The sequence below is a fragment of the Nipponia nippon genome, unplaced genomic scaffold (assembly GCF_047370975.1).
Source record: "Nipponia nippon isolate SJK-2023a ecotype South Korea unplaced genomic scaffold, ASM4737097v1 scaffold_5, whole genome shotgun sequence".
Classification (NCBI taxonomy): domain Eukaryota; kingdom Metazoa; phylum Chordata; class Aves; order Pelecaniformes; family Threskiornithidae; genus Nipponia; species Nipponia nippon.
This window is the reverse complement of record NW_028262369.1, coordinates 25,537,913-25,562,768: the sequence shown is the minus strand read 5'-3', so window position 1 is coordinate 25,562,768 and position 24,856 is coordinate 25,537,913. Positions and strand designations below refer to the sequence as shown.

The 24,856-nt window shown below is 42.2% G+C and overlaps 1 protein-coding gene across 5 annotated transcripts; it reads right to left on the bottom strand.

Moving 5' to 3' along the window:
- Nucleotides 1-376: 376 nt before the first annotated feature.
- Nucleotides 377-24,725, bottom strand: C8B (complement C8 beta chain). Of its 5 annotated transcripts, none has more exons than XM_087732146.1 (15): nt 23,785-24,725; nt 20,350-20,469; nt 19,380-19,568; nt 18,579-18,732; nt 16,827-16,980; nt 15,610-15,751; nt 14,500-14,641; nt 12,175-12,307; nt 11,120-11,317; nt 8,727-8,967; nt 7,116-7,244; nt 6,182-6,345; nt 3,744-3,897; nt 2,390-2,458; nt 377-995 (listed from the first exon to the last, which is right to left on the bottom strand). In XM_087732146.1, exons 4-15 carry the CDS (start codon nt 18,713-18,715, stop codon nt 844-846), a joined length of 1,815 nt encoding a protein of 604 aa, XP_087588272.1. In that variant the 5' UTR covers nt 18,716-18,732; nt 19,380-19,568; nt 20,350-20,469; nt 23,785-24,725; the 3' UTR covers nt 377-843. The 5 variants fall into 5 exon arrangements, 2 of the variants coding, with proteins under 2 accessions (XP_087588272.1, XP_087588271.1); XM_087732145.1 differs by having other exon boundaries at nt 19,380-19,522; XR_015698825.1 differs by lacking the exons at nt 19,380-19,568; nt 20,350-20,469; nt 23,785-24,725 and having other exon boundaries at nt 893-995; nt 2,243-2,458; nt 18,579-18,736.
- Between the last annotated feature and the right edge of the window lie 131 nt (nt 24,726-24,856).

Here is a 24,856-nt window from a genome sequence, read left to right as displayed (position 1 = left end):
ACCCCCAGGCAGCAGAAGGAGTAGCAGCTGCTTTCCAACTCCCCATCCCAGTAGCATCCCTCTGTCCTTCCCTCCTCTTCCCAAGGAACCAGAGCATCGGGCATATCTGAGCATACCAGAGTGTACCTGATACTCTCAGTGTATCTGTTCTGTTTCAGACATGCACAGGAGGAAGCTCATCGCTGTGGTAAGAGTACCACTGCTATGTAGTCTAACAATGCTTTGGTGTCACCAGACTGTTCTTCACAATTGGGCTTTTGCTCCTTCAAGACAATTTCTAGTATGACAGACAATTTAAGTTAAATACAATAAATTGGGAAATGGGGGTAGTGAGGCACAGCGGCTTTAAATGTCACATTAGATACTATTGCGCTCATTGAGATTTAGACTTTAATATGCTGTATTTTGCTCCACGTGACACAGCTGTCTTCACAGAAGCTGCATATTAGCACACATTCTGGGGCATGTAAGATCAAACAGTCTTTTCTTATCTCAAAGGAACCTTCAAAAACAAGACAGTAAAATTTAAAATCATGCAGATACCAAATAAGGCAGGAGATAAAGCTTGTCTCAGTTAGCCCATTGCAATAAAGACAGAGAAAAGTCAAAATATAAGAACAGTAAGCACATTCAATCCCACGGGACAACTGCAAAGCATGTCCGAAGGTGTGATTCATAACACACCCCCAGCTCCTACTGCCTTCTGAAATGCTTCCAACTTCAATGCACTTGGATGAGACCCATAAGGAGAGTGAGGCCAACTTAGCAAGCCAGTCAGGTAACATCTTCCCACTCAGTCTGCAAACTGCTCATCAGTTTTGTGTAAGTTCCTAATGATTCCCTCTAGCAAGTAACTGTCTCAGCATCTGGCCCTGAACATGGTGAACCACCATTTTGTGGTGCAGGGTTGTTGCACTGTCGTCTCCTTGTTCGTTGACCTCCTGAACATGGAGACCAGCTGGCCCAGCAACCCCAGTTTCCATTAACAGCAGCATCTGGAAAAAAAAAAAAACAAAGCCAGAAAGGACTGTCAGAATAAAGCAGCTCTTTCCATGGGGAGAGCCGTCAGCTGCCTTGAATCATATTTAAATACAAAGAGCTCTGTTCCAGTCCACACCCCTAAGAATATACTTGAGTCTTTAACAACGAGTGATTGTTTTAAAGACATTAATTCTCTGTTCAGCATTTCTGGTGTTTGTTCAAACTATACTTTATGCAGCAAGGCCAAGGAAAAAAAATCAATTAGCTTTATATTTGCTTGTAGGGTGTTTCTCTCTCTTACTTAGTTCAAGCCTAGGTAAGAAAAACAGCAACTAAACTTGTGTCAGCCACATTTTGAGGTGCTAGGGGAAATGTTCACATTCTTCTTCAATGAACAACAACTTGAATATTCAGCTTTCCATCCATTGCTTTTCCTATTACACTGTTTCTTATGGACCCTGAGCATGTGAGTGACATAAATTCAAAATCCTGAGAATCATGGAGCTGAACACGGAGGCAATACATAAAAGGAGGAAAGGGGAGTGAGAAAGGAAGTTACATGTTGACAAGTGGATGGATGTGAGTCTTTGGGAGGGTTGGATGTGATTACGCGTGCGGTAAGCAGACTGGAACAAGCTGTAAGTGACTCCACAGTTTAAGGCTCCATGGACTTGCTTAGAAACACCTACAAAATTGACCCTCTGCTCAGTGAAATCCTGGCTTAAAATGTATTTCAGCCGGGCTTAGTTAGGACACAGTCATGCAGAATGAGAACTGGATAAGACTGTAAACAAAGCGCAGTGATAAATGCAGTGCATCAAATTGTGGGATGGTGCCAGAGCTCTGGGTGCCTGAGATCTGGTATTATTTAGCATCTAAATTAATGAGCTGGAAGAAGTAAACAAAATGATTAAATTCACAGATCATCCTAAACTGGAAGGAGTTAAGAACATCACTCAGGAGACAGCAGTGATATAAAGCGACCAAGAAGCATTAGCAAATGCTTCAAAACAATAAGATTTTAAGATTAAAATGCATGGTAGTATTTCTGAGGGAAAATAGTTTGCAACATACTGGCTGTATCAAAGGGAAAAACTTGGGAAGCAGAGCTGTTGGAGGAGACCTGAGGCTTGTCATGGTAAGAGTTTGTATTTTGATATAATTGCAGGTGCGTTTATGCAGCTTTAAACTTCAAAAGTAAAGCCACCTCCTCGTGAGTGTGAAGAAATTTAGATGAGCAAAGGCAAAGTATATCTGTCACCTTTGCAGGACCCTAACCCCTTGTGCATTGGGCTGGGCAGAACGAGGACAGCCAGTGCTGGGCATTACTCCCCATCCATCAGCCGATATCCCCAGGCACTCCTAAATACTGCTGGGACTGTCTCCTCGGACTTGGGGTCCCTCTTACCCTTCCTCTCACTGATCTCACAGGCAGTGCCACTGTAGCCAAGGGGACATAAGCATTCACACTTGGTTCCTGAAAGTAAGCAGAGATGGTGGGATTAGAGACTTCAAGTCACATTTTCCTGCAGACACTCATTTCTTTTCAGTGCTTCATCTTCTGTGAGGAAGGGACAGCGGATGAAATGATATCAGCATTTTTCTCCGATTGTGAAAGTATAAAATAGCAATAAAGAAGGGGAGCTGTGACTACCCTGCCGCCCCTCTCGCCTCCCCAGCCATTTGTTCCTGCCACTGCTCTGTGGCTCAACCTCAGCTATACCGGTGCAGTAATTCAGCAACCCGGGGTACCACACAGTCCCCCTGCTCCTCTCCAAAAGAGATATCTTGGTAGAGATGAGAGGGAGCAAACTGCAGCATCAGGAACGAGCACCTGGGAAAGAAGCATCCCAGCTAGGCTTTGTGCCAGAGGAAAAGTCGGTGTAACCCCACGCTGGCTGCCCAGGACTGCGGTGTGCATCCCATGGCAGGACCCCAGAGGAGAGCTCCCACTTAGGAAAATGACGGTCATTTAAAACCTCTTGTTGAGAAGATCCTAAATGAAATGCTAACCTGACTCAGTTCCTAAAAAGTTATTTAAGCAAGGGTAATCATGAGACGAATCCTTTAAGTGCTACAATCAACTAGCTGGTACCTGAAGCGATCGTTTCTGCATTAGATACATTTAGATGATAACGATTCTCATCAGTATTTTTGCAGATGCAGATTGGAATTAGGCACTTGACAAAATGGTCCCTTTGTTAAAGGCTCTTGTCACATCATATATCTCTGTTTAGGCAGTGCAGTTTTCATTCAATTTGATTATTTTTCCCTTTCATTTTTAAATCACAGCCTGCTTACAAAGGAGGACAGCTTCTCTTAGAAATGGGGGGAGGTGACGGTGATAACTGTGCTTGGCACTTATATGGTTCTTTTCATCTTCAAAACACTTTTACAAACACTAATTAATGCTGAGACAGTAGTCACTTCTCTAGGAGGATGGAAGCAAATCTTAAAAGCAAAGGAGGAGACTTAAAGATATCAAGGTTTTTTTTTAATGCATAATTGAGATGGAACAAATTCTTCCACAAAACTGATACAGATGGCCACTCCCATTAACCAGGCTTATCCCTTGACTTTACTGTCTTTACTTACCGGTGGCACTCTACAAATAGACAAACTTTAAAAAAAATATTTAATTACCTGAAAGAGAAATGACAGGAGAAACTAAAGAGCAGATTACTCGCCAAGCTTCCTTGCTCCCCACAAATTCCCAGCTCATTTCTCTTAGAGGGTAGAGAAGAGGTGCAAAATCCTTCTACCTTGCAGAAAGGCGATCCCATTGCCGTGGCACGGAGCACAGCGACAAGAACTGGTTTCCAGCTGAAACTCATTAAGAGCCTGTCGCAGATTTTCTTTTATTGCCATTGCATTAGCAAAATCTGTTGGAGTCACTAGCTGATACAGCGGCTCTGCCTAAAGGGAGGGAAGAAACTGAATTCATTTCCAAGTTCAGGATGGGGTGAGCTTTGCAGGGCTCGGTGGGAGCACAGCTGGAGAGGGAAATGAAGGCCTTGTGGTATGGGCTCCAGGGTTCCCATTAGTATTGCCTTAAACCTCATGAACAACAAGGCAGCGATGTCAGGAATATTTACAGGGACCCTCCCCTTGGTTTACAACACCAAAGTAGTTGCAAATGCATAATAAAATATAACAGCCACATCTTTAGTTGGCAAACGGGCAAAGTTTCACAGAAGTTTCATTAAATTCTTTCTCATCCATTTTCCTAATATTGACGTTTTTAGACCAGATTTCCTCAAACTTAGGTTTCCTGAGTGCTCTGTTACTCTAATTTTAAAAGGATCCCCAAAACCCACCTATAAAAATCTCCTTCCCCCCTCGGACAGCCACATAGCACAGTCAGAGGCACATGGTTACAGGCATTCACATTTGCACATTCAGCTTAACCACTTCTGCATTTCAAGGCTGATTTCTATCTTTATGAAGCCAAGATAAGGGTTTCCACTGCCTTCAGAAGGGAGAGGATTGTGATCTTCATCTGCAAACACTGCAGATGGGGTTGGTAGGAGAAGATAAGGGGGTGCACAACACAGTGAACGTGCAGTAAGGACCAAGGAGACTTTGGTCTGCTCCTTTTTTTTTTTTTCTGAAAACAAGGGAAAGCGCAAGTGTGGTCTCAATATTGCCTGTCACCCACTAATGCCAGTGGGATGATATGGGCCTGTGTCATCAGAGGATCCATCCCAAATTCCCATCCTTGCTATAGAGATGCCTGCCACACAGGCCACAGCAATACAGTAAGCATGAAAAATCACCCTACTGCTATCACAGGCTCAAGCTACAAGAAATAGAAAAATATTTCAATAAAAAAATGCTCATTTCCTGCTGCTGTACATTCACTCTTCATCAATTATCTGTGATCCATACTTTGCTTTTTGAATTCAGATCATACAAATGAGGAAATACACTAAAAGTGACCTGCCAAGTCCCTTCAGCAGATGATTTATGAACTGATTTGCTTTAGTTTTCCCTAACTAAGCATTCTTGGGCTGACATTTAGTCACACTCTGCTGGTACTTTTGATCTTCAAGCCCCATAGGGATATTGGTATGGAAATGAAGGATTATAGATACCAAATCCAAATTACATCCATCTGGGGTTTTTCACTGGGCAGCCTGGTCACTGATGCCAGGCAAGACAAAGAACGTCGCAATTTCTTGCGGGAGAATTTTCTGTACGTGGGATCTAGCGCGGAGGGTTGCATTTCTGTTGTCTCCTGCCCAGAGACCTCCCAGAGCATTTCTGGAAGGTCAATCCACAGCGCACCAGAGGCTTGGGAAAGCCACCTCCACTGCAGCAAGCACAGGCACTGGCTGTATTTCGAAATTACTGATTTTTGCTTTGCTTCATATTTTTTAGAATTCACCTCTTTTTTTTTTTAGTTGAAAAGCCAGAATTTTCAATGAGAAACAAACACCTTTTACAAATATAAATATTTTAGTCTAAAATTAAATTTTACATTGAAAACCAATTATATCATAATAAAATCAACTTCCACCACTACCAGTCCAAACTCGTGTTTAAAAGGATGTTCCCTTGTACCTTTGTACTATTCACTCAGAGTGAACTTATTTTGACATTAAAAGTGATGAGGCAGAATTGCTACATTCTTCTGCTCGCTTTTTACTTTTACAGTGCCTTGCATTTTTAAAACTCTTTGGGATCAAAAAACCTTGACTCTTCAAAACCTAACTCATATTTTTAAGGTTTAGCTAAGCTGCACAAACATACAGGTATGTATGGTGAACTACTTGACCTTCTGAACCAGAGAGAATTGTTGCTAAGTAGTCACTGGTGCTCACAGAAGACGAGAAATTTCAAGAAAAAAAAAGTCTTTATAAAATATATGCTGCCAGATATATTTTTGATAAGTGATACATTGGTGAAACGGCAGGTACATCGCCTGATCTGCTTGGTAGGCAGCAAGCAATTACATCTGCACAGCCAAGTTTGAAGGGTTAAAGCTGTTTACTTCATGTACTTCCAACCACACCCTTTTAACGCATCACACCTTTGATTTTCTGAATACGCAGTCTTAGAGAAACTGCTGCACAATACAGGTCTCTTATTTGCCCTAGAAATTTCCTTTTTTTTTTTTTTTTAAATCCTGTTTATTTGAACACAGAGTTCTCCAAGGTGCTCAGCTAAGTGAGACTGAATGAAGCAATGGATATAGTACCTTTAGCTTTATGATTTCAGGGTTGTACTGCACAGCATCTCCCCACTCCTGCATGAGTGCAGCCGTTGGCAGGTCTTTGTAAGCCAATGTGGTAATGTGTTCGCTTGCTCCGCCGCGAACAAGAGCGATGAAATCTTCCACATACTGTTTTTTGGAGGTGCTATCTGCAAAAATGCATTCAAAAAGTGGCCAGCTCTGCTCAGTATGTCTTTGTGGATTGCAGATGGGACACAAGCTCACAGCAAAACACCCCTGTATATTACCCATCCCACGGAGAGTGGAAAGGAAAAAGGCCGCAAGTGTTTCAAACCTGAAGCCTGGTTTCCCATGCTGCGTGTCCTGTGCCCCTCCTGCTCCCTTGCAACAATACCCCCATCCTCCTCTCGTGCACCCTACCTACATCTCTCCTCCTAAATTTCTTCCCTATGGTTATAAGCTTGCAGGCCGTTCCACAGCCCAAAGCTCCTCACTACCATGAATGTTGCCCATTCTCCTCCGCCTATCTTCAGGTGCACCCTCTTCCCACGGCAATGCCCCCAGCTTCCCGTATGTCCCGAGACTCCCAGAACACCATTACCTCCCTGCTTTCCCCATTTGGGCTTTTTTGGGTGCAAAAAATGGCATGCTGGGCTGCTCTGCTGAGAGGTGGGTGGATTGGTAACACAGCACCAGCCAGGTGGGTAATGGTTGATCTGTCCCTGCTTTTCCCTGGGACACTGAGCAGATATTTCTTCTCTACCCAGCAAAGAAAATCTTGCAAAAAAACCAAACTTTGAGACACTTACACCTTTGTTAAGTTTGGCTGGGGTTAGCCAGCAGACTCAAAAGTGGCTGTGAGGGAGTGGGGAAATATTTCAGGCAGGCAAGATCACAAAATCTTCTTTTCGCTATGACAAAGGCTAGAAATTAAATGGCAGAGGTGTTTCATGCTTACCTCCAATCTCCTTTAAAAGGGATTTACAGCCAGCTTCAGTTATTCCAAGGTTCAGAAAGACATTACCAATATTTGCACCAATGTTAAAGCCATGCTGTGCACATTTCTGGACATCGCTCAGAGAATAACCTTAAACACACCAAAAAATTGTAGTGTATTAATGCAACTGTTTGATGTTCTATGTCCATACACACAGAAAATGGGAGTTGATAAATATTCTTCCTTTGGGAAAAAAGGAGATGAGATGAAGAAGCCTTTTTTTGGTATATTTAACAGATCTATATGAAATGAAATGAAATCTCTACATTTTACAAAACTCCGAAACCAAGTGTAAACGCAAGGTAAATGCTGGAAGAGGAGGCTTTTAACTACCAACTCAGCTGTACTAGGTTATGCAGAGCTGCAATGAGGGGGAGCCTGGCCTGTGACTTAAACGCCAAACATCTTTGACAAAGGACTACCCACCACCCATCCCCATCATCAGGAGCCAGGCTTTTAAGAGTAACAGCTGAAGCAGCTTTTCCTCCCATTGCTAGCTCACATCTCCAGTTCTTTGCTGCCAGAAGAGCCTTAATTGTTTCGTGGAACTTTCTCCATGAAGCTCTACCATAATTTTTTTCCTGGCATATAAGAATTCACCCTAAAAATCTACAGCCCAGCTCAGCCCTGGGGATAGCATGAAAATGTTGGAACTACTGCAGGATCCTGATCTAGGTCAGCAGACGCTGACAGGTAGCATTTTGATGCAAACAATAGTACACATTAGTTCAAACAAACGTGACTTGCAATGGGCCCACACCAACAGCTGAGGAATTGGGCAGTGCTAACGTTTAGAATATCTGAAATCTGAATCTAAATTCTGTCCCTCTGGGCTATACCTGGCTACAGGATAAGCAACTTCCTAGACAGCAGAAGAGCAAACAGACTGAGTGTCACACACAGCAGAGTCCACTAAATGCTTTCGCAAATAGACAGCGAAGGCAGTTACTCACTCCCATGCCAATGAATAAATAAGAGAGTGCAGCTATTGATTAATGTCACACGGCTCGCTCTATCCTACACAACAATCATAATTTCTCGCAAAAAAGGAAGCCAGAGTCAAAGAGCAAGAGCAATGTCAGGCACAAGAGTCACCCAGCAAATTATTTACTGTTTCCTACGCGCTGGAAAAGCTCTCGAGGCTAAAGGTGTTTCAAAACTGTCATTTGAAAGGCAATGGAAAAAGAACTTAGGTGAAGGTTTTCAAAGCTAACAAAAGCATTAAGCTACATGATTCTCATTCATCTCAACATCTTGTCAGCCTCCAAAACGTGTCATCTAAAGTACTTGCCACAGGGCCCTTTTTTTGTGAACTGGCAGCACCCACAGCTTGAGAGCTAGATGAAGCCCATGATGCTGAGCATGCTTTGAAAATCAGGCTCTTTATTCACTGCCATAAAGCACTACTACTCCCACATTTCCTGCAGGCTTTCTTTGAGATGTTGTTGACTCCTTCTTCCACCATCTCTCTTTTCTGACCTCAGACCTGAATGATCACTGGGTGCCTGCAGAGGGGTTTTCCCACCAAAATGCTGGCCCCAAAGCTCTTTCACAACCATCAGATGCACGTACCTGCCTTTCGGAGCTCATTGCTGTTCACGACCAAAGTATATTCGTAGATGCCACCGACGGTAGCCTCCGTGATGTAATGGGTCCCGTAGTCTCTGTAGAGCTCTCTGTACTCCCCGTAGCTGTACTCTGACGGGAGCTGATGGAGTCTCTGTAAGAACTCATAATGCAGCATCAGGGCTCGGGGCTTCAGCTTATAAACAGCAACGCCAAGCTCAGAACGGGCGTGAATGAATTTGCTCGACTACATGAAATGCAGAAACACAAAGAGAATCCAGAAGACGTGAGGGATGTCATTCTTGTCACAATGTGTGGTTATTTGCTATTAAACAATTAATGCTGGTCAGGATTTATCAATTTAACAGTTTGCAACTGGAAATCTTTTAATTTAGCAAAACCAAAACTTTCAGTAGCAAAGTTTCTGAAAATCAGGATTCTCACTGGTATTAGAGAGGGAAGAAGGAAGAGGGAGAGGCACCCATCACAGGTTAGGTGATGGCTCAGGCCACAGCTGGGAGATGGGGAAAGGCAGGCTGCAGGCTCTGCTCTGACAGACCCAGGATGCAAGGACACAAGCAGCATCCCACGAGACTGCTCTACCCCTAATAATGTTAACCAGCCTTTGTCTCTCACAAGTTCTCTCCTGAAAAATTTTGATATCTGAAATCATAATGATTTGTATGTGAGATGGTAATTCTCTGGCTGATCCAAATTAATATTCATATTCCACAGAATATGCCATTAACAAAACTCAAAGGAAAGAAGAAAACACAAACACTCACACACACACATATATTTATATGTCTCTGTATGGATACGTGTACACGGATGAATATTATATCTCCCCTTTCTGGCATAAAAGTCAGGAACAGAAGAGGTCTTTCATCATGTTCAAAAGATTTAGTGTCCAGTTGTTTGGGCAGCAGGACAAGTGCATCAGGGAGGGTTCAATATAGAACTCTGTAACTTAAATAATAAAATCAAGACTTAGTATTGGGTTTCTTTATGGATGTCTATTGCAAATGGTTCTCATACACCTCTGATCTTGTCATGGGAAATGCCTCTTTGCGGGAAGCAAATGCAAGTTTAATAGCAACAAGGAATACTCTGCCATTCCTGAGTGCACTTTATACTGAGGGGAGAGACATAGATCAGTGATACTATTAAACCATTGACAAGAGCTAGGTTTGTTTACAGCAATAACAGATGAAAAAAGAAATCAAATGACGGTGCACACTACCTCAGACTGAATCTCATAAAGCAGTCCTAGGAGTTATAGATTAAAGCATCTCCAGCCAGCTTGAAGTGTGTATCAGATCACAGCTGCGACCAAATCTCTGCAGATGAGACTGGAAGTGATTATGCCATCCATATTTTGTGTTGTGTGTCCTGATCTGCTGAATGATGTACTTGGCAGATAGATCACATCAGCCGAAGTAAGATGGCACGTGTTAGTCTATAATTAAAGCCATGGAAGGCCTGCTAGCAGTTTTCGTTCTACGTTACTGTCAAGGCTGCCCTACAGTTGAACAGCTTGGTTCTCTGTTTGTATTATCATTTACTGAAGTCACAGCTCCTGCCTTGCTGAACCCACCTACAAGAGGATGGCCCTTCACATATGAGATGATATTCTGCAGTGATCGCACAGACAATAGCTGTCCAGACCGCAGACCGGTTTCTGGACTGCGTGTACAGGTGCAGAAATTCCTGGAACTGCACAAAACACTGTTTGCCCTTCTTTCACCCCAGATTTCTCCATTAGTCACTGTAACTCACCTGTACAGCAGAGGGAACTCTGGGCTCCTAGGTTCGGTAGATAAACCCCAATTCTACTTGTGCAGATTCCCTTGGAGGAGTCACTGTGTTGGTTGCACCCACTCACCTCCCACCTGCCAGACTGCTTTGGCATCAGTGGTAAGAACTTTTTAATGGCTGGCAGGGCAAGGTGCACAGCATCCCATGGCTGGGGTGCAGCATGGACACCCTGTTAGGAGTGTCACTTATACATCTCCTACTAGCAAGTTGACTGTATGGAGGGGAGGCCATTTGAACTGGCTTCTTAGTTTCACTTTTTTTACATGACTTCACTACAAACATCCAAATGTGGATGCCCAGCAGGACGCTGGACACACTGCACTGAATTGTGGCTGATTTTGGAGGTTAGGCAGTCTGGTTCCTGGCCAACAGGTGAATGGAAAAGCTCCTGGCTGCTGTAAACACAAACAAAGGCGTTGTGGCCTTAGTAAACACTCGATCAATGCAACTGCAAAATCCAATCAGAAGGAAAGATTTCATTTATCCTAGTCATGGCTGCTGACCTGATGATGAGGATCAAACTGATATACACACATATACAGATAACGAGTTAGTAGAGAATTAAGTGAAGCAGCACTTACAGTTGAAGAAAATCTTTTCATCCTTTGAATGAACTTCTTGAACCTGTTGTCGTTTGAATTGTAACCAAGTTCAAACAGTCCTGGTATTTTTATACCAAAGCTGAAGCTAGACTGCGAAGCTTTTGCCTTCAGGACATTGCTTTCATAATTTGAGTAGGAGTCATATTCAGTCATTGTAAATTCATATTTGCCTTTGGTCTAAACAGAAAGCAGAAACAACACGTTTAATTTCCTGCATAGTGATTGTATACCTGAAGCATGGGGAAGGAATACAGATACAAATATACTTGTGAATTAATGCTTGCACTTTGAAGATGAAAAGCCTTGTATAATTCCAAAGCACTATTATTATTAACACTGGTACTTCAAGAATACTTGATTTACAGCAGCAGGAAAGCTACTATCTCCTCCATACTGCAAGGACCTCAGGCTTTTACTTAATATGTCAGTCTTATGCAAAGAAGGTGAAATTTTAAACATAGGCATCAATTAAAGTATGAATTCTAAAAGTAAAAGGTTTCCTAGTGGGCAACACTCAAAAATATCATGCTATGTCATCAAGAGCATTGAGGTCAAATATATAATATTTGAAATATAGCTTTGATGCACCGCAGAAATAAGCTTTCACACAAAGCACATGGTGTGCTGCTAAATCCTAGGCTGTTGCACAAGGTCAGCTTTCCCAGCCTGGCTCTCAAAGCACTCTACAATTCTGTCTAAAATTAACCTCCCCGTGCCCACTGGGTGGCTTTTGGGCCCTCTTGGACAGATGGCACTGGGAAGATTAGGCCCAGTTTTTGCAATGACAAGGTCCAAGGGAACATTGCCATCTATTCCAGTGCACATGGATATTATAAGGGGACCTGTCCAACTTCATATAGTGTGTGGGGTATGATGATGTTCTAGAAGTAGGGCTAAATTCAGTCTCATCCCATTTCATCTCACGAGTTTTGTAATTCTTTATAAAATGATTTAGTAATGAAGCTTCATCAGTATTACTCACTAAACTGATTGGAATATTTGTATGTTTATTTGCAGACAAATCTGACACATACCTCTGGTGTATAGCTTTCTACATTGTATGGCTTTCTGAATCTTGTGTCCAGGATATAATGGGGAGAACATCCTCCAGCATAGTACCTGTGATCAAGAACTAATCCTTCCAAGTTGTTTGTGAAGATATTTAACCTGTACATGAAGCATAACAGCAAAATATTATCATCAATTTAGGGGTAAACGTCAAATGACTTGGCTGACAAAGGCAAAAGATTTTTCATTTGGCTGAGGGCTCTTTGTTTTGTCTTTGAGGGCTTCTTTATTTTGAAATGCCAAAAGAAAGTTTTGCCTTTTTCACTGTCCGATCAACCTATTTGCTCCAGAAAATCCTAACTGACTAACAAGAAAGCAAAAGAGAGAGTCAAATTTTGACACTTCAATGAATATATTCATTACAGAAGGGCAATTTTCACCACCCAACTAGGAATGACACCAGAGCATTACTGCCACTGGCACTGGCAGCTTCTGTAGCCTTTACTGGAACTCTCTGGGAAGAGGAGAACAAACTGGACCAGCCAAACGCCCACCCCACCATGTTGCCCACCAAGCATCCCTGGATGCCTGTGGCAGTGCGGCAGCATCCAGCAGGGTCTTCAAAGACTGATTTGCCAACTCATGTCATCAGACCAGACTCATTTTTAATTCACATTTCTTTGTTCTAGTTTATAATTGATAATCTTTCCTGGGTTGGTCAAGGATCAACCAGAGGTCAGTACAATGAGAGTGAAAATCATCAGGGAACAAGATCTAGATACTCAAGCAATTGTTCAACTACTCCTTCAAATCGCTGGGAAATTTTCCATTGGTTTTAGTGGCTGATGGACAGTAGTCTTAACCTGTCTGCTTGAGAAAGGGTGTTGCACTGCAATCTTTTTAGATGGGGTGATTAAACCGGGCTCATTTGCTTTTCCTATTGCTGCTGGTGGGATATGTTGCAGTAAAAACCCTTCTGTTGCTCAGTGTCAGGACACCCTCACATCACCCTTGTGGCACACAGCTGAAGACACGGCACTCACCTCCACAAACTCACACTCAAATAGTAACAACAGTCATTAGAGGAAACTTCACCAAAAAAAAAATTGCTAATAGTCCATGTCGTGTCCCTATCAGCGTTCCAGGCCTCTGTTAGATCTGCCTCTCTTTATTTTGCGGAGAGAGACTTGCATGATAATGACTCTGAAGCTGTAAAATATTAACTCTAATTTTAGAACAATCTGAAAAAAAGGGAAGTCCACTAAAAGCAAATTACTGAGCAATTGTAGCTTCAAAGAGATGAGAAGGGTGTTCCTATAATTGTCCAACATTATTTTTAATTTTGTTTAAACTCAGAAGTACAAAGCATTAGCAATGACATGTGCAGCAGCCGTATCTCCAGAGAATAAGGAGGAAATTATAATTTTTCCTTGCAATATAATTTTTTCTTTTCCTTTTTTTATGTAAAAAACATTTTTTCCTGCAGAATGAGAGAAGACTCTTTTCACACAGTCTGATCTTACAGAAAGTTGCCACAGTCTTGGCCTGTAAAAGCTGGATCACTTCAGACGTGGATTTGAATCCCCACAAAGTCGTGGCTTGCTAACATAGCAGGTTCATCCTACCCCACTCATGCAAAAGACAAAAATTCCACCATTTTCCACTGTCATGGAAGAAGCCAAAGAAATTTTTACACCCCACCCCCCAAACTGTGCTAAAATACAAATCCATAGCCAGGTTCAGATTTTAGGCAATCCAAGATGCTGATTTAAGTCATTCTATAAGGAGTGGTATACCTGTATGTTCAGATTTTAACAAACCTTCCTTTGCTTTTATTTCAAAAGCATGGTTTGAAGCAGTCTCTTAGTTCCTAAAGTCTAGGACATTCCTGCTCCCCACAGACTGAATTAGGCCAGAGTCTAACTCTACTTACATCTGTGCAAAATAATTGGATTATCGAAACTCTTCCACTGATTAAGTGCAAGTACCTGCAGACATTAGAGAAATGTTCAGTGTTGACATTTTCTTCTTCACTCACCAGCTTTTGGCAACACAAAGAGCACACACACAGGCTCTTGCAGGATGTATTTGCAAGCTGAGCGGATGATCTCCGGAGGCACATGTACTCCTGGGTACATCTGGGAATTTTACTCACCTCATATCTCTCCGAAAGACTCATGGAGTCAATAAGGATTTTCCCACCAGGCTTTGGACCCCAAAGGCTGTCGGATCCTAACTCCTGGATACAGCAATTGCTACAGCTTTTCTCCATTCAATGTTTATGTCTGAAGCCACATAAGATCATTCTTATCCTTAAGTAAGAAAACATCTCATGAAAGCCACTAACTTACCCTTTTGCCAGATTCTCTATTCCCCAGTATTGCTCCATCTTCTGGTCACATTTTTTAAATATCTTTTTGCAGTTTTTTTCATCTGACTGGTCCCCACAGTCATCGTCCCCATTACAAAGCAGCCTCCGCGTAATGCATCTCCCTAGAATGCAAGTTGTAAATTATTTTTAAAACAATCTATTATCACAGGCCCTGACTCAGACTCTAGAAACAAAATAAAAGATTCCTGTAGTGAATGGTTCAAATCTAGCTGGAAAATATTTCTTCTCTATCTGCATGGATCACCAAACTCCATCTGCTCAGCTTTGCTCAAAACTTTAACAATCTTAAAATTCCTTGGTCAACCTAGAAAAATAAAATCCCTAATTAAAAGTGTAAAAAAGAATAGGATCTTTTGTTGCTAAAATTTTTTAGGTTTGAGAAAACAAACATGCTGGAGACTGTTCAGCAGATCTTGTATATGGAATTCTTTTTTTCCTGCTTTCCATGTCCATAATTACTCAATTCTTGTTTTTCAGTCTCACCAAAACACTAGCCGGGGGGACAGAGATCAGCGGTCGCTTTCCTTTGCCCGATCTCCTGTGCTGAGCTCCCCTCTGTCCCGGCGCCCTGCTCCCTGCATGCCTTCCTCTCCACTGCCACGGTGCAGATGCAAAGCAGAGGCTGATCAAATTTTGGATACAGCTAACTGCTGCCTTGCTTCCCCCTCACTGCTTACAGTGTTCCCGACTAATTAGTTGCTGATATGGATGGAGGGAAATGCCATGAAGACCACCATCATAACCTGCTGTGCTCTTGGGCATGTGTCAAGGATGCCCAGTGCGTGTTCTCCCATTGCTGTCAGATTCACTTGTGCTAGAGATTTTACTGATATAACTGGGTTTTAATTTCCTATTTGGAGATTTTTGAAGACATGCTTTAGACTGACAGATGTTAACTAACAGACTCACTCAAAATCACTGATGCAAACACAACACAAGCATGGATGGACCAGGATCAACTCCTGACATCTCTTTGGCCCAGCATACTCTTGTAGAAGCAGAAAGTTCAAGGTGGTGGTGTCAGAGATGCCACCTGAGCGCCACCACTTCTCACTCCATAAGTCCTTACCTGTAACTGCACACACAAAACCTTCACATCTAACTTTATTCCTGCAAGGATTGTTTGTAACACAGTCTTCAGTTTCTTTGTCAGAGTAATCACATGGATCTCCATTGAACTGAGAAGGTTGTTCCAGGCGGGCAAATCTGTACTGTAATGAAATAAAAAATATTGACTCAAGTGTACAGAAATTGCGAATTTTACGGTTGCCTAGTTAAAAAACAAACTTTGTGTCGGGGAGATCTGATCTAAGAGTACTGTCATAAAAAAAACGTGTCGGCAAAGAAGTGTGATGCTGTAATGTGCCTCATTTCAAAGGTTTCTGATCTGCAACAGTTTTAATTTTACTAAGGAAGGATTGAGGATTGGAAGGGATGAAGGAAAGTTTGCCTTTCTTTGACAGTTTTTTTAAATGAGCCTGACAGGGTAGTGCGGGCATTTGCAAGAGTAAGGAAGGATTCAGTTACATCTCCTCTCTTTCAATTAGTGCTGGTAACGACATCCCTTGTTATTTTCTGTCAGTGTATTTACTTGGCCCTCTGTATCATTAGGGATTTTTTTCCGCCCACAACACTGCTGTGAAGCAGTCAATTACTCAGTCCAATATGTTAGCCCTCCTTTTTTTCCCAGCTTTTAAGTTTAACTCTTTGATACGAAGCTTCACTCTTCCCAACTCCCATCACTGGTTATTCCTGCTTAAGCCTGGGAACAGCTTCTCCAACTCGTTAGCAGAGGTCCCTTTAGCAATGGGGATTTTGCTTTTCACACTATTGGGATCATTACTTTCATTTGATGGGGCTTCTTGGGTAGAAAATGCTTGTTGGCAGACAAGAAAAAGCATCTTAATCCTGAGAGGCACCAAGTGTCTCCAGGTCTCATGGGGGACCATTAGGGGGGATGGTGCCTAGCACTGACGCTGGAAGAAGAGGACTGTGTTGGGGAGAAAGTCCCTGCAAAGCCTGAGCTTCCTGCCTGTGTTTTCACCAAGTCTGAGTTTACACGTTCTCAGGACAGCGAGGCAGCCTGGAAACCACTGGAGTTACTGGGGGTAAAGAGCTGAAGAGCTAAAAGCCACCTCAAAGCAAAAGCCCACAGTCTCACCTGTACATGGCTCTTCTCAACAGCTCCCTGCTGTCTGCCCAATCCCGTGGACAAAAAAGACAAGGCTTGGAGGAGGTCCTGCCTCCCAGCTTCTCAGACTTCATGCCTAGACTACAAACACTCACCCTTTTCTTTTGACAGGGATCACACTTGCTCCATGAGGACCAGGCGGAGAGCATGCAGTCACGGGGCTGTGGCAGGTTGCTCACGGACCGGGCCCACCTGCTGTTACCCACGCTCTTGTTGGTGCTGCTCAGGTTAAGGGACGCCTTTTCATCACTGCATTCAAAAACACGAGAGCTTCAGGGTATGAAACCACCAAGCTGCAAGGACAGAGCAACTTGGCCTATAATGGTGCAAAACTACATGCCAAAGAAAACTAATGCTTGTTAGACCTCACCAAATCTTCTATGCAACCTCTAGATTTTGGTACTCGTTTCATACTGGCGTTAATACTGTGTGAAACCTGACCCACTCTTCAATGCCCAAGAGTAGACCCAGGCTTCTACAACACCACGAGAGTAAGTAAGTCTGCAGAGCACTCAGGAGGGGTGACTGTAGGACACACATTTGATCCAGCCAGCATGGGAAACTCAACCCATGTCCCACCAACCTGGGCTTCATCTCAAGCTGCGCAAGCCCTACCAAATAACCTGGCAAAGTGGCCAGCAGTAAAAGCTGCACTTTCTGCAGGAACTTTCTGTTCCTGCCCTTGTCCCATCGCTCCCTGCTGCTTGCAGTATGGGCAGCACTTTGGTACCTCGCTGCTGTACACGATGAACAGCTCCAAGGTCGGACACCTCCATGACAAACACCAGCTGCAATGCTAAGGGCTGGCATACACTCATCATTTTTGAAAACCAGGCTTAAGTGCCTCCATTTGCCAAGCAGGCTATTTTTTCTCAAGCTGGCCAAAACCATTAGTCTTAGACTCTATTCTTGGTTCACAACAGAGAGTCATTAATCCATTAATCCCTTTCATCCTAGTAATGAACCTGAACCCCAAGTGTGAGCCTTTACTCTTAGCCCCCAGCCCCTCTCTCACCCCCTCACGTGACAACTGTCTCCAAGGTTTCCACGATGCCACAGCTAAAATGTTGCCTACAATTTTGGTGGATTCAGTATTTCTGATTAAATCCTCATCCCAGACAAATGCTTCCTTGTAGCAGCTAATCTAAGTGGGAAGCTTTAGTGAAACATTGACAATTAGTTTCTTTTCATACCCACTTTGACAAGCAAACTACCGCAGTAATGTTCCCAATTCCGCCACCAAGACAAGGAATAGCAACAGCTGAAGTTTTAAGCATGATCTAGTGCCTGCAAGGGGCTCCCATTACTGCATATTAAAAATCACATAGAATAAGGGAAATACAAAAACACATCAGCTCACTGAAGCATGAAATCAGAGCTCAAAGTTCAGAGAACAGTGGAAAAATATAGTTCGATTGGAAAGATTGCAGTCACTGATTGACTGTAGTCCTCTGAAAGAGCAAAATCTATTAAGCTAGCAGAGAAAGAAACAACTATCAGCCAGATTCTTGCCATCTATGTACTCAAAGAAAACAAAACCCCATCTTTCCAGGACACTGTCAGGCAGCTAGCACGGGAGGAGGCTGCTCGTTGCAAACAGAATTCCACATTACAACACGACCGTGCCAATTTGTCATCTCAGATTTATCAAACAGGATTACTTTTCTAAAGGCAGACACATTGCACTACGTTAATGTCAAAACAATGTCTTTCACTATTGATTAGAAATACAGAAATTGCTCAAGACAGCAACTATGCGCTATACAAAGGGAAAGCAGAGAGTTCATACTGATTTTCCCTCTTCATCATATCATCCCATGGACATGGCTTCAGAAACATTCACTTACCCAAAGCAATGAACGGTTAGGATGCCGAGTACGGCATAAAGCAGCAACAGTTTGACGGGGTACAGAGCAAACGCGGTGCGTCCTGTGCTCATTGCTCCAAGGTACCATTGGCGATTCGAAACCATCACTGCTCCCATTCCGTCTGCAGGGGGGGCTGAAAATGGTTCAAGTAGAAAAAGATAAATTACCGGGTCATTTTTCCACACTGTAAACAGCAGATGACCCACCACCTGGCAGATTCACAAGGTAAATGTTGCAATTGTTAGTACATGGCTTTCTGGAGGCAAGTGGGAAGAAGCAAAGATCTGTCCAGAAGCAATTTATGCTTTCATTTGTAATGATCCTTTCAACGGATGGGGAAAAATGAATATTTCAACAAATGAAACATACTCCAGTCTTGGCGAGAGGGAAGCGATAAGTAAACTAAAGTCAGCTTTCTAGGAATAGAGTAGACTGAAAAATCATTTATTTATTTCTGCTTTTCCTGTCTGCCTTCCAGAAGGCGGTCAGGCACAAAGCATAAGCAATCATTTTCCTGGCTCAGGGAAAGCCTTCATCCCCAAGAGCGTCCTTTGATGCCTCTCACCAGGGCTTGGGCTCGGGCTCACGCTGCAGGGGAAGACAAGAGCCAGAGCCCTGGCTGGGCCCTTCCACAGAGATCCTCTGCTCCATGTACCCAAAGTCTTGAGCCCATGGAAGCAAGACCTGTCAGGGTATCAAATTAAACGTCTTGGTGTTTTCTAGCTACTGTGTTGAGCCATTCTCTCTCTTAAATGGTCCTAACAGGGGCAGAGAACTTACCAAGGGCTGATTCCCATCAGTTCAGTTGAGCTTTCAAAGGCAGATCAGGATCCTCGAAACCTTGCAGAATTTTTCTTTGGTTTCCTGTTGAGGCAGTGTTCACAGTCCTGCTGCTTCTCACTTCAGGTATGGCTTTTTGATTCCTGAGACACAACAGTCTTTCCCATCATTTTCCTAATAAGTCTTAACCTACAATGACCGACTTAGAAGGAGAAAAGTTCTCTGCATCTGTGATTCCCTATACAAAATTATGAATATCATTGCGTTTTCCCACCCTTCCTCTTGTTGGACAAGCAGAGGTTCTTTAAACAGATGCAGTCTTGCACTGTGTGCAACTATGGCTTTTAGCAGCACAGACTTTCACCGTGGGCTGAGTCTCTGAGTGCTTTGATGATACAAAGACTAAATATATTTTAATTTGCTCATTATAGGAATGATGTATGCTATATATAAAATTAAACATATTCACTAACAAACAAAAACAAACCTGACAACCTCAGCATCATTACCTGGCCAAGTGCTACACCCCTTAATGTGTCATAGTTACTTTACAAATGACATTACTCTGACTGTGGAGCCATGCCTCTGCAAAGTAAGCTACTGGCTGCTGCATCTTTCTAGTTTGGCAGCTCGATGGTAACAGTTTAACACAGAGAAGCACTTCCTTGCAGGAATCTGCTCTGAATAAAAAGACTGCGTTTCAGGCAGCCAGTTTTTTAACCCAATGTTACTGAACAGACAGTCAGTGATTAACTGCCCTTTCAGTTCTAGACACGGACAACAAACTGTTAGGAAAGATGGCTTAGGCTGTGCAAAGCTTTTTGTTTGCCTTTTTTGCTTTATTTTTTTGTTTCAAATGACTTTGCCCCAGACTAAACCCAAGATGTGCCTATGCGATACAGCTTGCTCAACCTTTGACACAATTGATTTAGCTGTTAATCATTTGTGCATGACAAAAAAAAACACTTACAGGAAAGACCTCCCCATACGTGGGATCTTTGCTGGCTGGGAAATGCAGTACACATCCAATATTTCAATGGTAGCAAAAGAGAAGCTAAAATTGTACACAGAGAGCACCCTCTAGATTTAACTGCAAAACATGACAGTGATTCCGGTGAGTGAAGATCTCAAAGCAACCTGCTCCTGTTTTGCTACCTCTCACCACACACATCTTAGTGGTGACCATGCTTGCTCCTGAATTAGCAGAAAGAAGTTATGTTAAAACAGCAGCAGGGACCAAAAGACAGATTTTCCTACACATTAACATACTTTTCAGAGAGAACTCAAAAGCACAATCAGGTTTGCCACATAAGTTATAATCTGGTTTAATTAGAGGTAGGTCTAACACGTAAAATTCACAACCACGGCTCATCTTCCACTTCCTCGCAGTTTCGGGCTTAGTGGGTCCATGGATCAGTGGGAATGTGGCCTTGTAACATCACCTGTGCCCCTTCCCCATTCTTGATCCTTCTTCATTGCTGACTGTAATAGCTGTGGCTGTCTGCTGAGCTGTTTTTAAGTCCCAGAGCACTTACTGTTAACAACACTGTAAGTCACTGAACATGGGTTTCATCACACCTGAAAATGAAGCCTCACTAAGTGTCCAACATGAACACCGAGTGTTCAAGTGCAATGCATCCTTTGCAGAGTTCATAACACCAACATAAGTTTGTGACCCCTTGCTCCCTGTAAATAAAACCTGTACAGTTTCACCAAAGATGATTTTTCTTTTAAATGGCAGTTTCCTGTCCAAAGAAAAACTGTGAAACATGTCAGAGATAAAAGGCCCTCCCTGGGAAAGGTTAGATTGGAGCCAGCAAGCATCAGTTTACGGTATTGTTAGTGCACTTTTCAAAAACAGTTTTTCTTCTTCTCTGTGACAATCTTTTCATTCCCTGCTTCATAACTCAGAACGCATTTCCTTCTGCAGAAGAACATAACTGGCTCATTCAAAGGTAAGAGGCGGCTCACCCACTGATGTTAATGGTGAAGAACATACAGTGGCAAATATATGGTAAAAATTACAAGTAAGAAACCGTAAGGAATGTTTTCAGATGTTTACTGCAACTGACTCTGTTGCATCATCATTTTTGTTACTAATACAATTACTTTCTGGTGGTGAGGCTGGTCTGTGAAAGGCCCTGGAGATAAAAAATTCACCTTGTTGAGTTTAGTTCTCCTTTTCTGGCTTTTAATTCACTAAAAATAATGCCTTAGAATGACTCAGTCCAAATTGGGGACAGGTTCACCTACTCTGAAAGCTCTGATTCTAAAGTCCTGTGAAGATGGTAAGACAGGGGCTGCAGTAATGAGTAGATGAAGAAAGAAAAACCCACCATGCCCCATCCCTTGTCTCCATCTCTTCTCCATTAGACCTCAAGATAACACATACACAAACTCATTTTCAAACTAGAAACAGCATTTTTTAAAGAAAAAACAAGACACTTACAATCTGAATATGTCAAATAGTACAAAATTTACAAAAAACGCAACATGTTACAGCATTGCAACTTCTGTTTACTTCTAATACAACTGGCTTCTGACACTGAGAGCTTTTCTTAGACCTCTAATAACCATCTGTTAAAGAAGACAAAGATGCCACAAAAGGTCTTCACACAGCTAGTACCTGGCAATAATTCTTCATAATCCTTTATTTTCACAAATGTCTGAGGCTGAATGGACATTGATTTGCTGCCCGTTAACCTGGTTTTCTTTTAATCTATTGTGATTTCCTTTCTTTGCTGGTGAGGAGTATTTATAGAAGTGGTGCTGTGGGAGCTATGAAATGGGGTTGAAAAGCCAGCAAATAATATCAGATCTTAAAAGACCTTTTTTAAAAAAATACATTCTGTATCTGAAAGCCCCTTAAATGGGTAACATTTGAGGCTATTCTTCTTCTTGAGATTTTTCAGGTGCTGATAAAACATTTTAGGGGTGATAGATGAGCCACAGGACAAACACGTCCATTGAGATAAGACTATTTAAAGCTCTAAAAACTAATAGCCAGAGAGTCGTTTCACTAATAGACCTGATATTTCCTTTCTCCAGTAGGATAATTTTAGAAAGAGACAGGCAATGTTACAGGTAATCAGGAAATCGTATCAGGATATCTTCCCATATTCCTCACTGTCATGCTGAAATGTATAATTCAGTTTCCGCAGTTTCAGACAGCAAGTAAAGCAAGAAAAAAAATACCCTTTTTCCTTCCCCATGCCAGCTCTCCATTTTATCTTAGGTATTTAAGAAAACCCCAGGCTTTTAATGGGGCTGATCCTAAAACACAAATCAGTATGAGAAGACCAACTTGTGGAAGACCTCATCACAACAGAGTTGACAGAAGTACTCTTGAAGTCATGACTTTTCCAGTAGTAACATCAGACCACAGCCAGTAAGAGGGGGTGAGTCCCACTGATTTCACATACAGGAGCCGAACCAGAACCCACAAGTAGATGTGTAGATGACTCACACATTTGCCCTAAACCTGCATTTTCTGGTCGCCATATTCACTTTGTTCATTCATCACTATGCTTTCCATGTTGGCTTAAGGAGACAATTGTAGACAATGGATTCAAACCTCTGTTAGAAAATTGCCAAGATATCCCCTTTCATTTCTTTGAAATGCTGTTCTTCCGATTGAGAACAGTATTTGCCAGAAAACTAATAAATATGAACCTAACAGGACATGAGTTGTTTAGAAATGAAAGAAAAAAGGAAACAATGCATGGAAACACGTATCACAACCTAGAAAAAGGAAGAAAGAGGTTAGCTTATCTGTTGCAGCAACTGTCACTGTGTAGTGATTAAAGCACATAAAACATTGCCTTTAATCCAACGTAAGCGAGTTAAAATTGCATATTCCCAGTCTATACAATCAATTGCTTTCCCAGAAGTCACTGACGTGGAAAAGAGAGATCTGTCAGAGTCCTCACTTCTGTAAAACCGCAGGTTGATTCTGCAAACTGTTTGCTAAATAAATCCTCATTACTGCAGGAGGTCATAGCCTTAATTAGCATTAGTTAAATGGGGACAATTTCTTGAACTAGTCATGTTTGAGCTGGATACTCTCATATACAATCTACAGACTCCTACTGCGCTTAGGTTACAGCAATATTAATGTAATATAGTACATTGACACAGCACACTAAGAATCAGATTTTTTTTCCCCTTCTGAACAATGCCATCACGTAGCCAGGTCCTTCTTACTTCCTCACCATCACCGGTCTAGATCTCAAACCTGCTCATTCTGAATTTTTAAACTGAGTCTGCATAGCAACTGTCAACACAAACCAATTTTTCTGATTTTTCAACATAAACCAACTTCACTGTGGGGATACCAGATGAATATCAACAAGACTAGAGTTGGCCTACATTGTAGAAGTGCATTTTAGTTTAAAACCATGCTTACCTGCGTCTTATTTCACTTTAAGCTGACGTTTTGTAGCTTGCTGAAAACAAACCAGATCATGCTCCTCCTTCCACGGACACCTCAATACAGTTAGCTATATACAAAGTCAAAAAGACATTAACACTAGCATGTTTTTATCACAACAGAATGACCTTTATTCTTAGGTGGGATCCATGTATTTCAACAATGTTCACTGACAAAGGCAATGAATGTTTCGGCATGACCTACTGGACTTTTCTGGTGGATGAGAAAGAAGAAGAAATAGAGCTAGAAGAAGAATATATAAATAGTAAAATATATGTGCACACATCCACACCTCTCTCTTTTCCTGTATACAGACACGTACTTCTTACCCTTAAATTTCAATGTGGTATCTTGCATATTTGCATTACTCGCTTGGTAAAGAATGGTACTATTCCTTATCTCAACAGAGAGATCTAGTACTTGGTACCTCTGAATACCAAACAACTTTATTTTGCATGTGGCATCAAGAGTTTCACACCAGCAAAACACTTCAGCCTACCCTACACATTGCCCCACCCAGTAGAAAGGTCCCACCGAAACAGAAGATGGTATCATTACTACATTTTACTGGATCAAGGCTTTGCTCTCAATTCTGTGCAGACTACTGGGAAGTTTTGGGGGTGTTAATATCAAAATTGTCATGTTTAAATGCACATTTTTCGTTTTAAGTCTTATTTGAAGAGGAAAATGTGAGCAAAATTAATTAAAGCTTCTCATGCCACAAAGGTACTCCAGCTTTGGTAGCATTGCACAGCGTGGTCTCTCCCAGGAATGTGAGATTTTACAGGAGGTGACTAAAATACCTGCTGGTTTGGGATGCTCATCCTAAAACACACAAAAAGTGGCCAAACCTGGGGAGGCAGCATTTAAAAACAGTGAGTTAAGTATTTGCAAGATAAGCAACACTTAGAGATTAGGTATTTCCCAGACTGAGGCACTTTTTTTTCTCCTTTCCCATATATTTCCACTGTCAAAAATACTGGCCATAACAGACACCCACAGTGCACTGTAATGATGGCAGAATTACCATAGAAGAGCAAAAGCTATG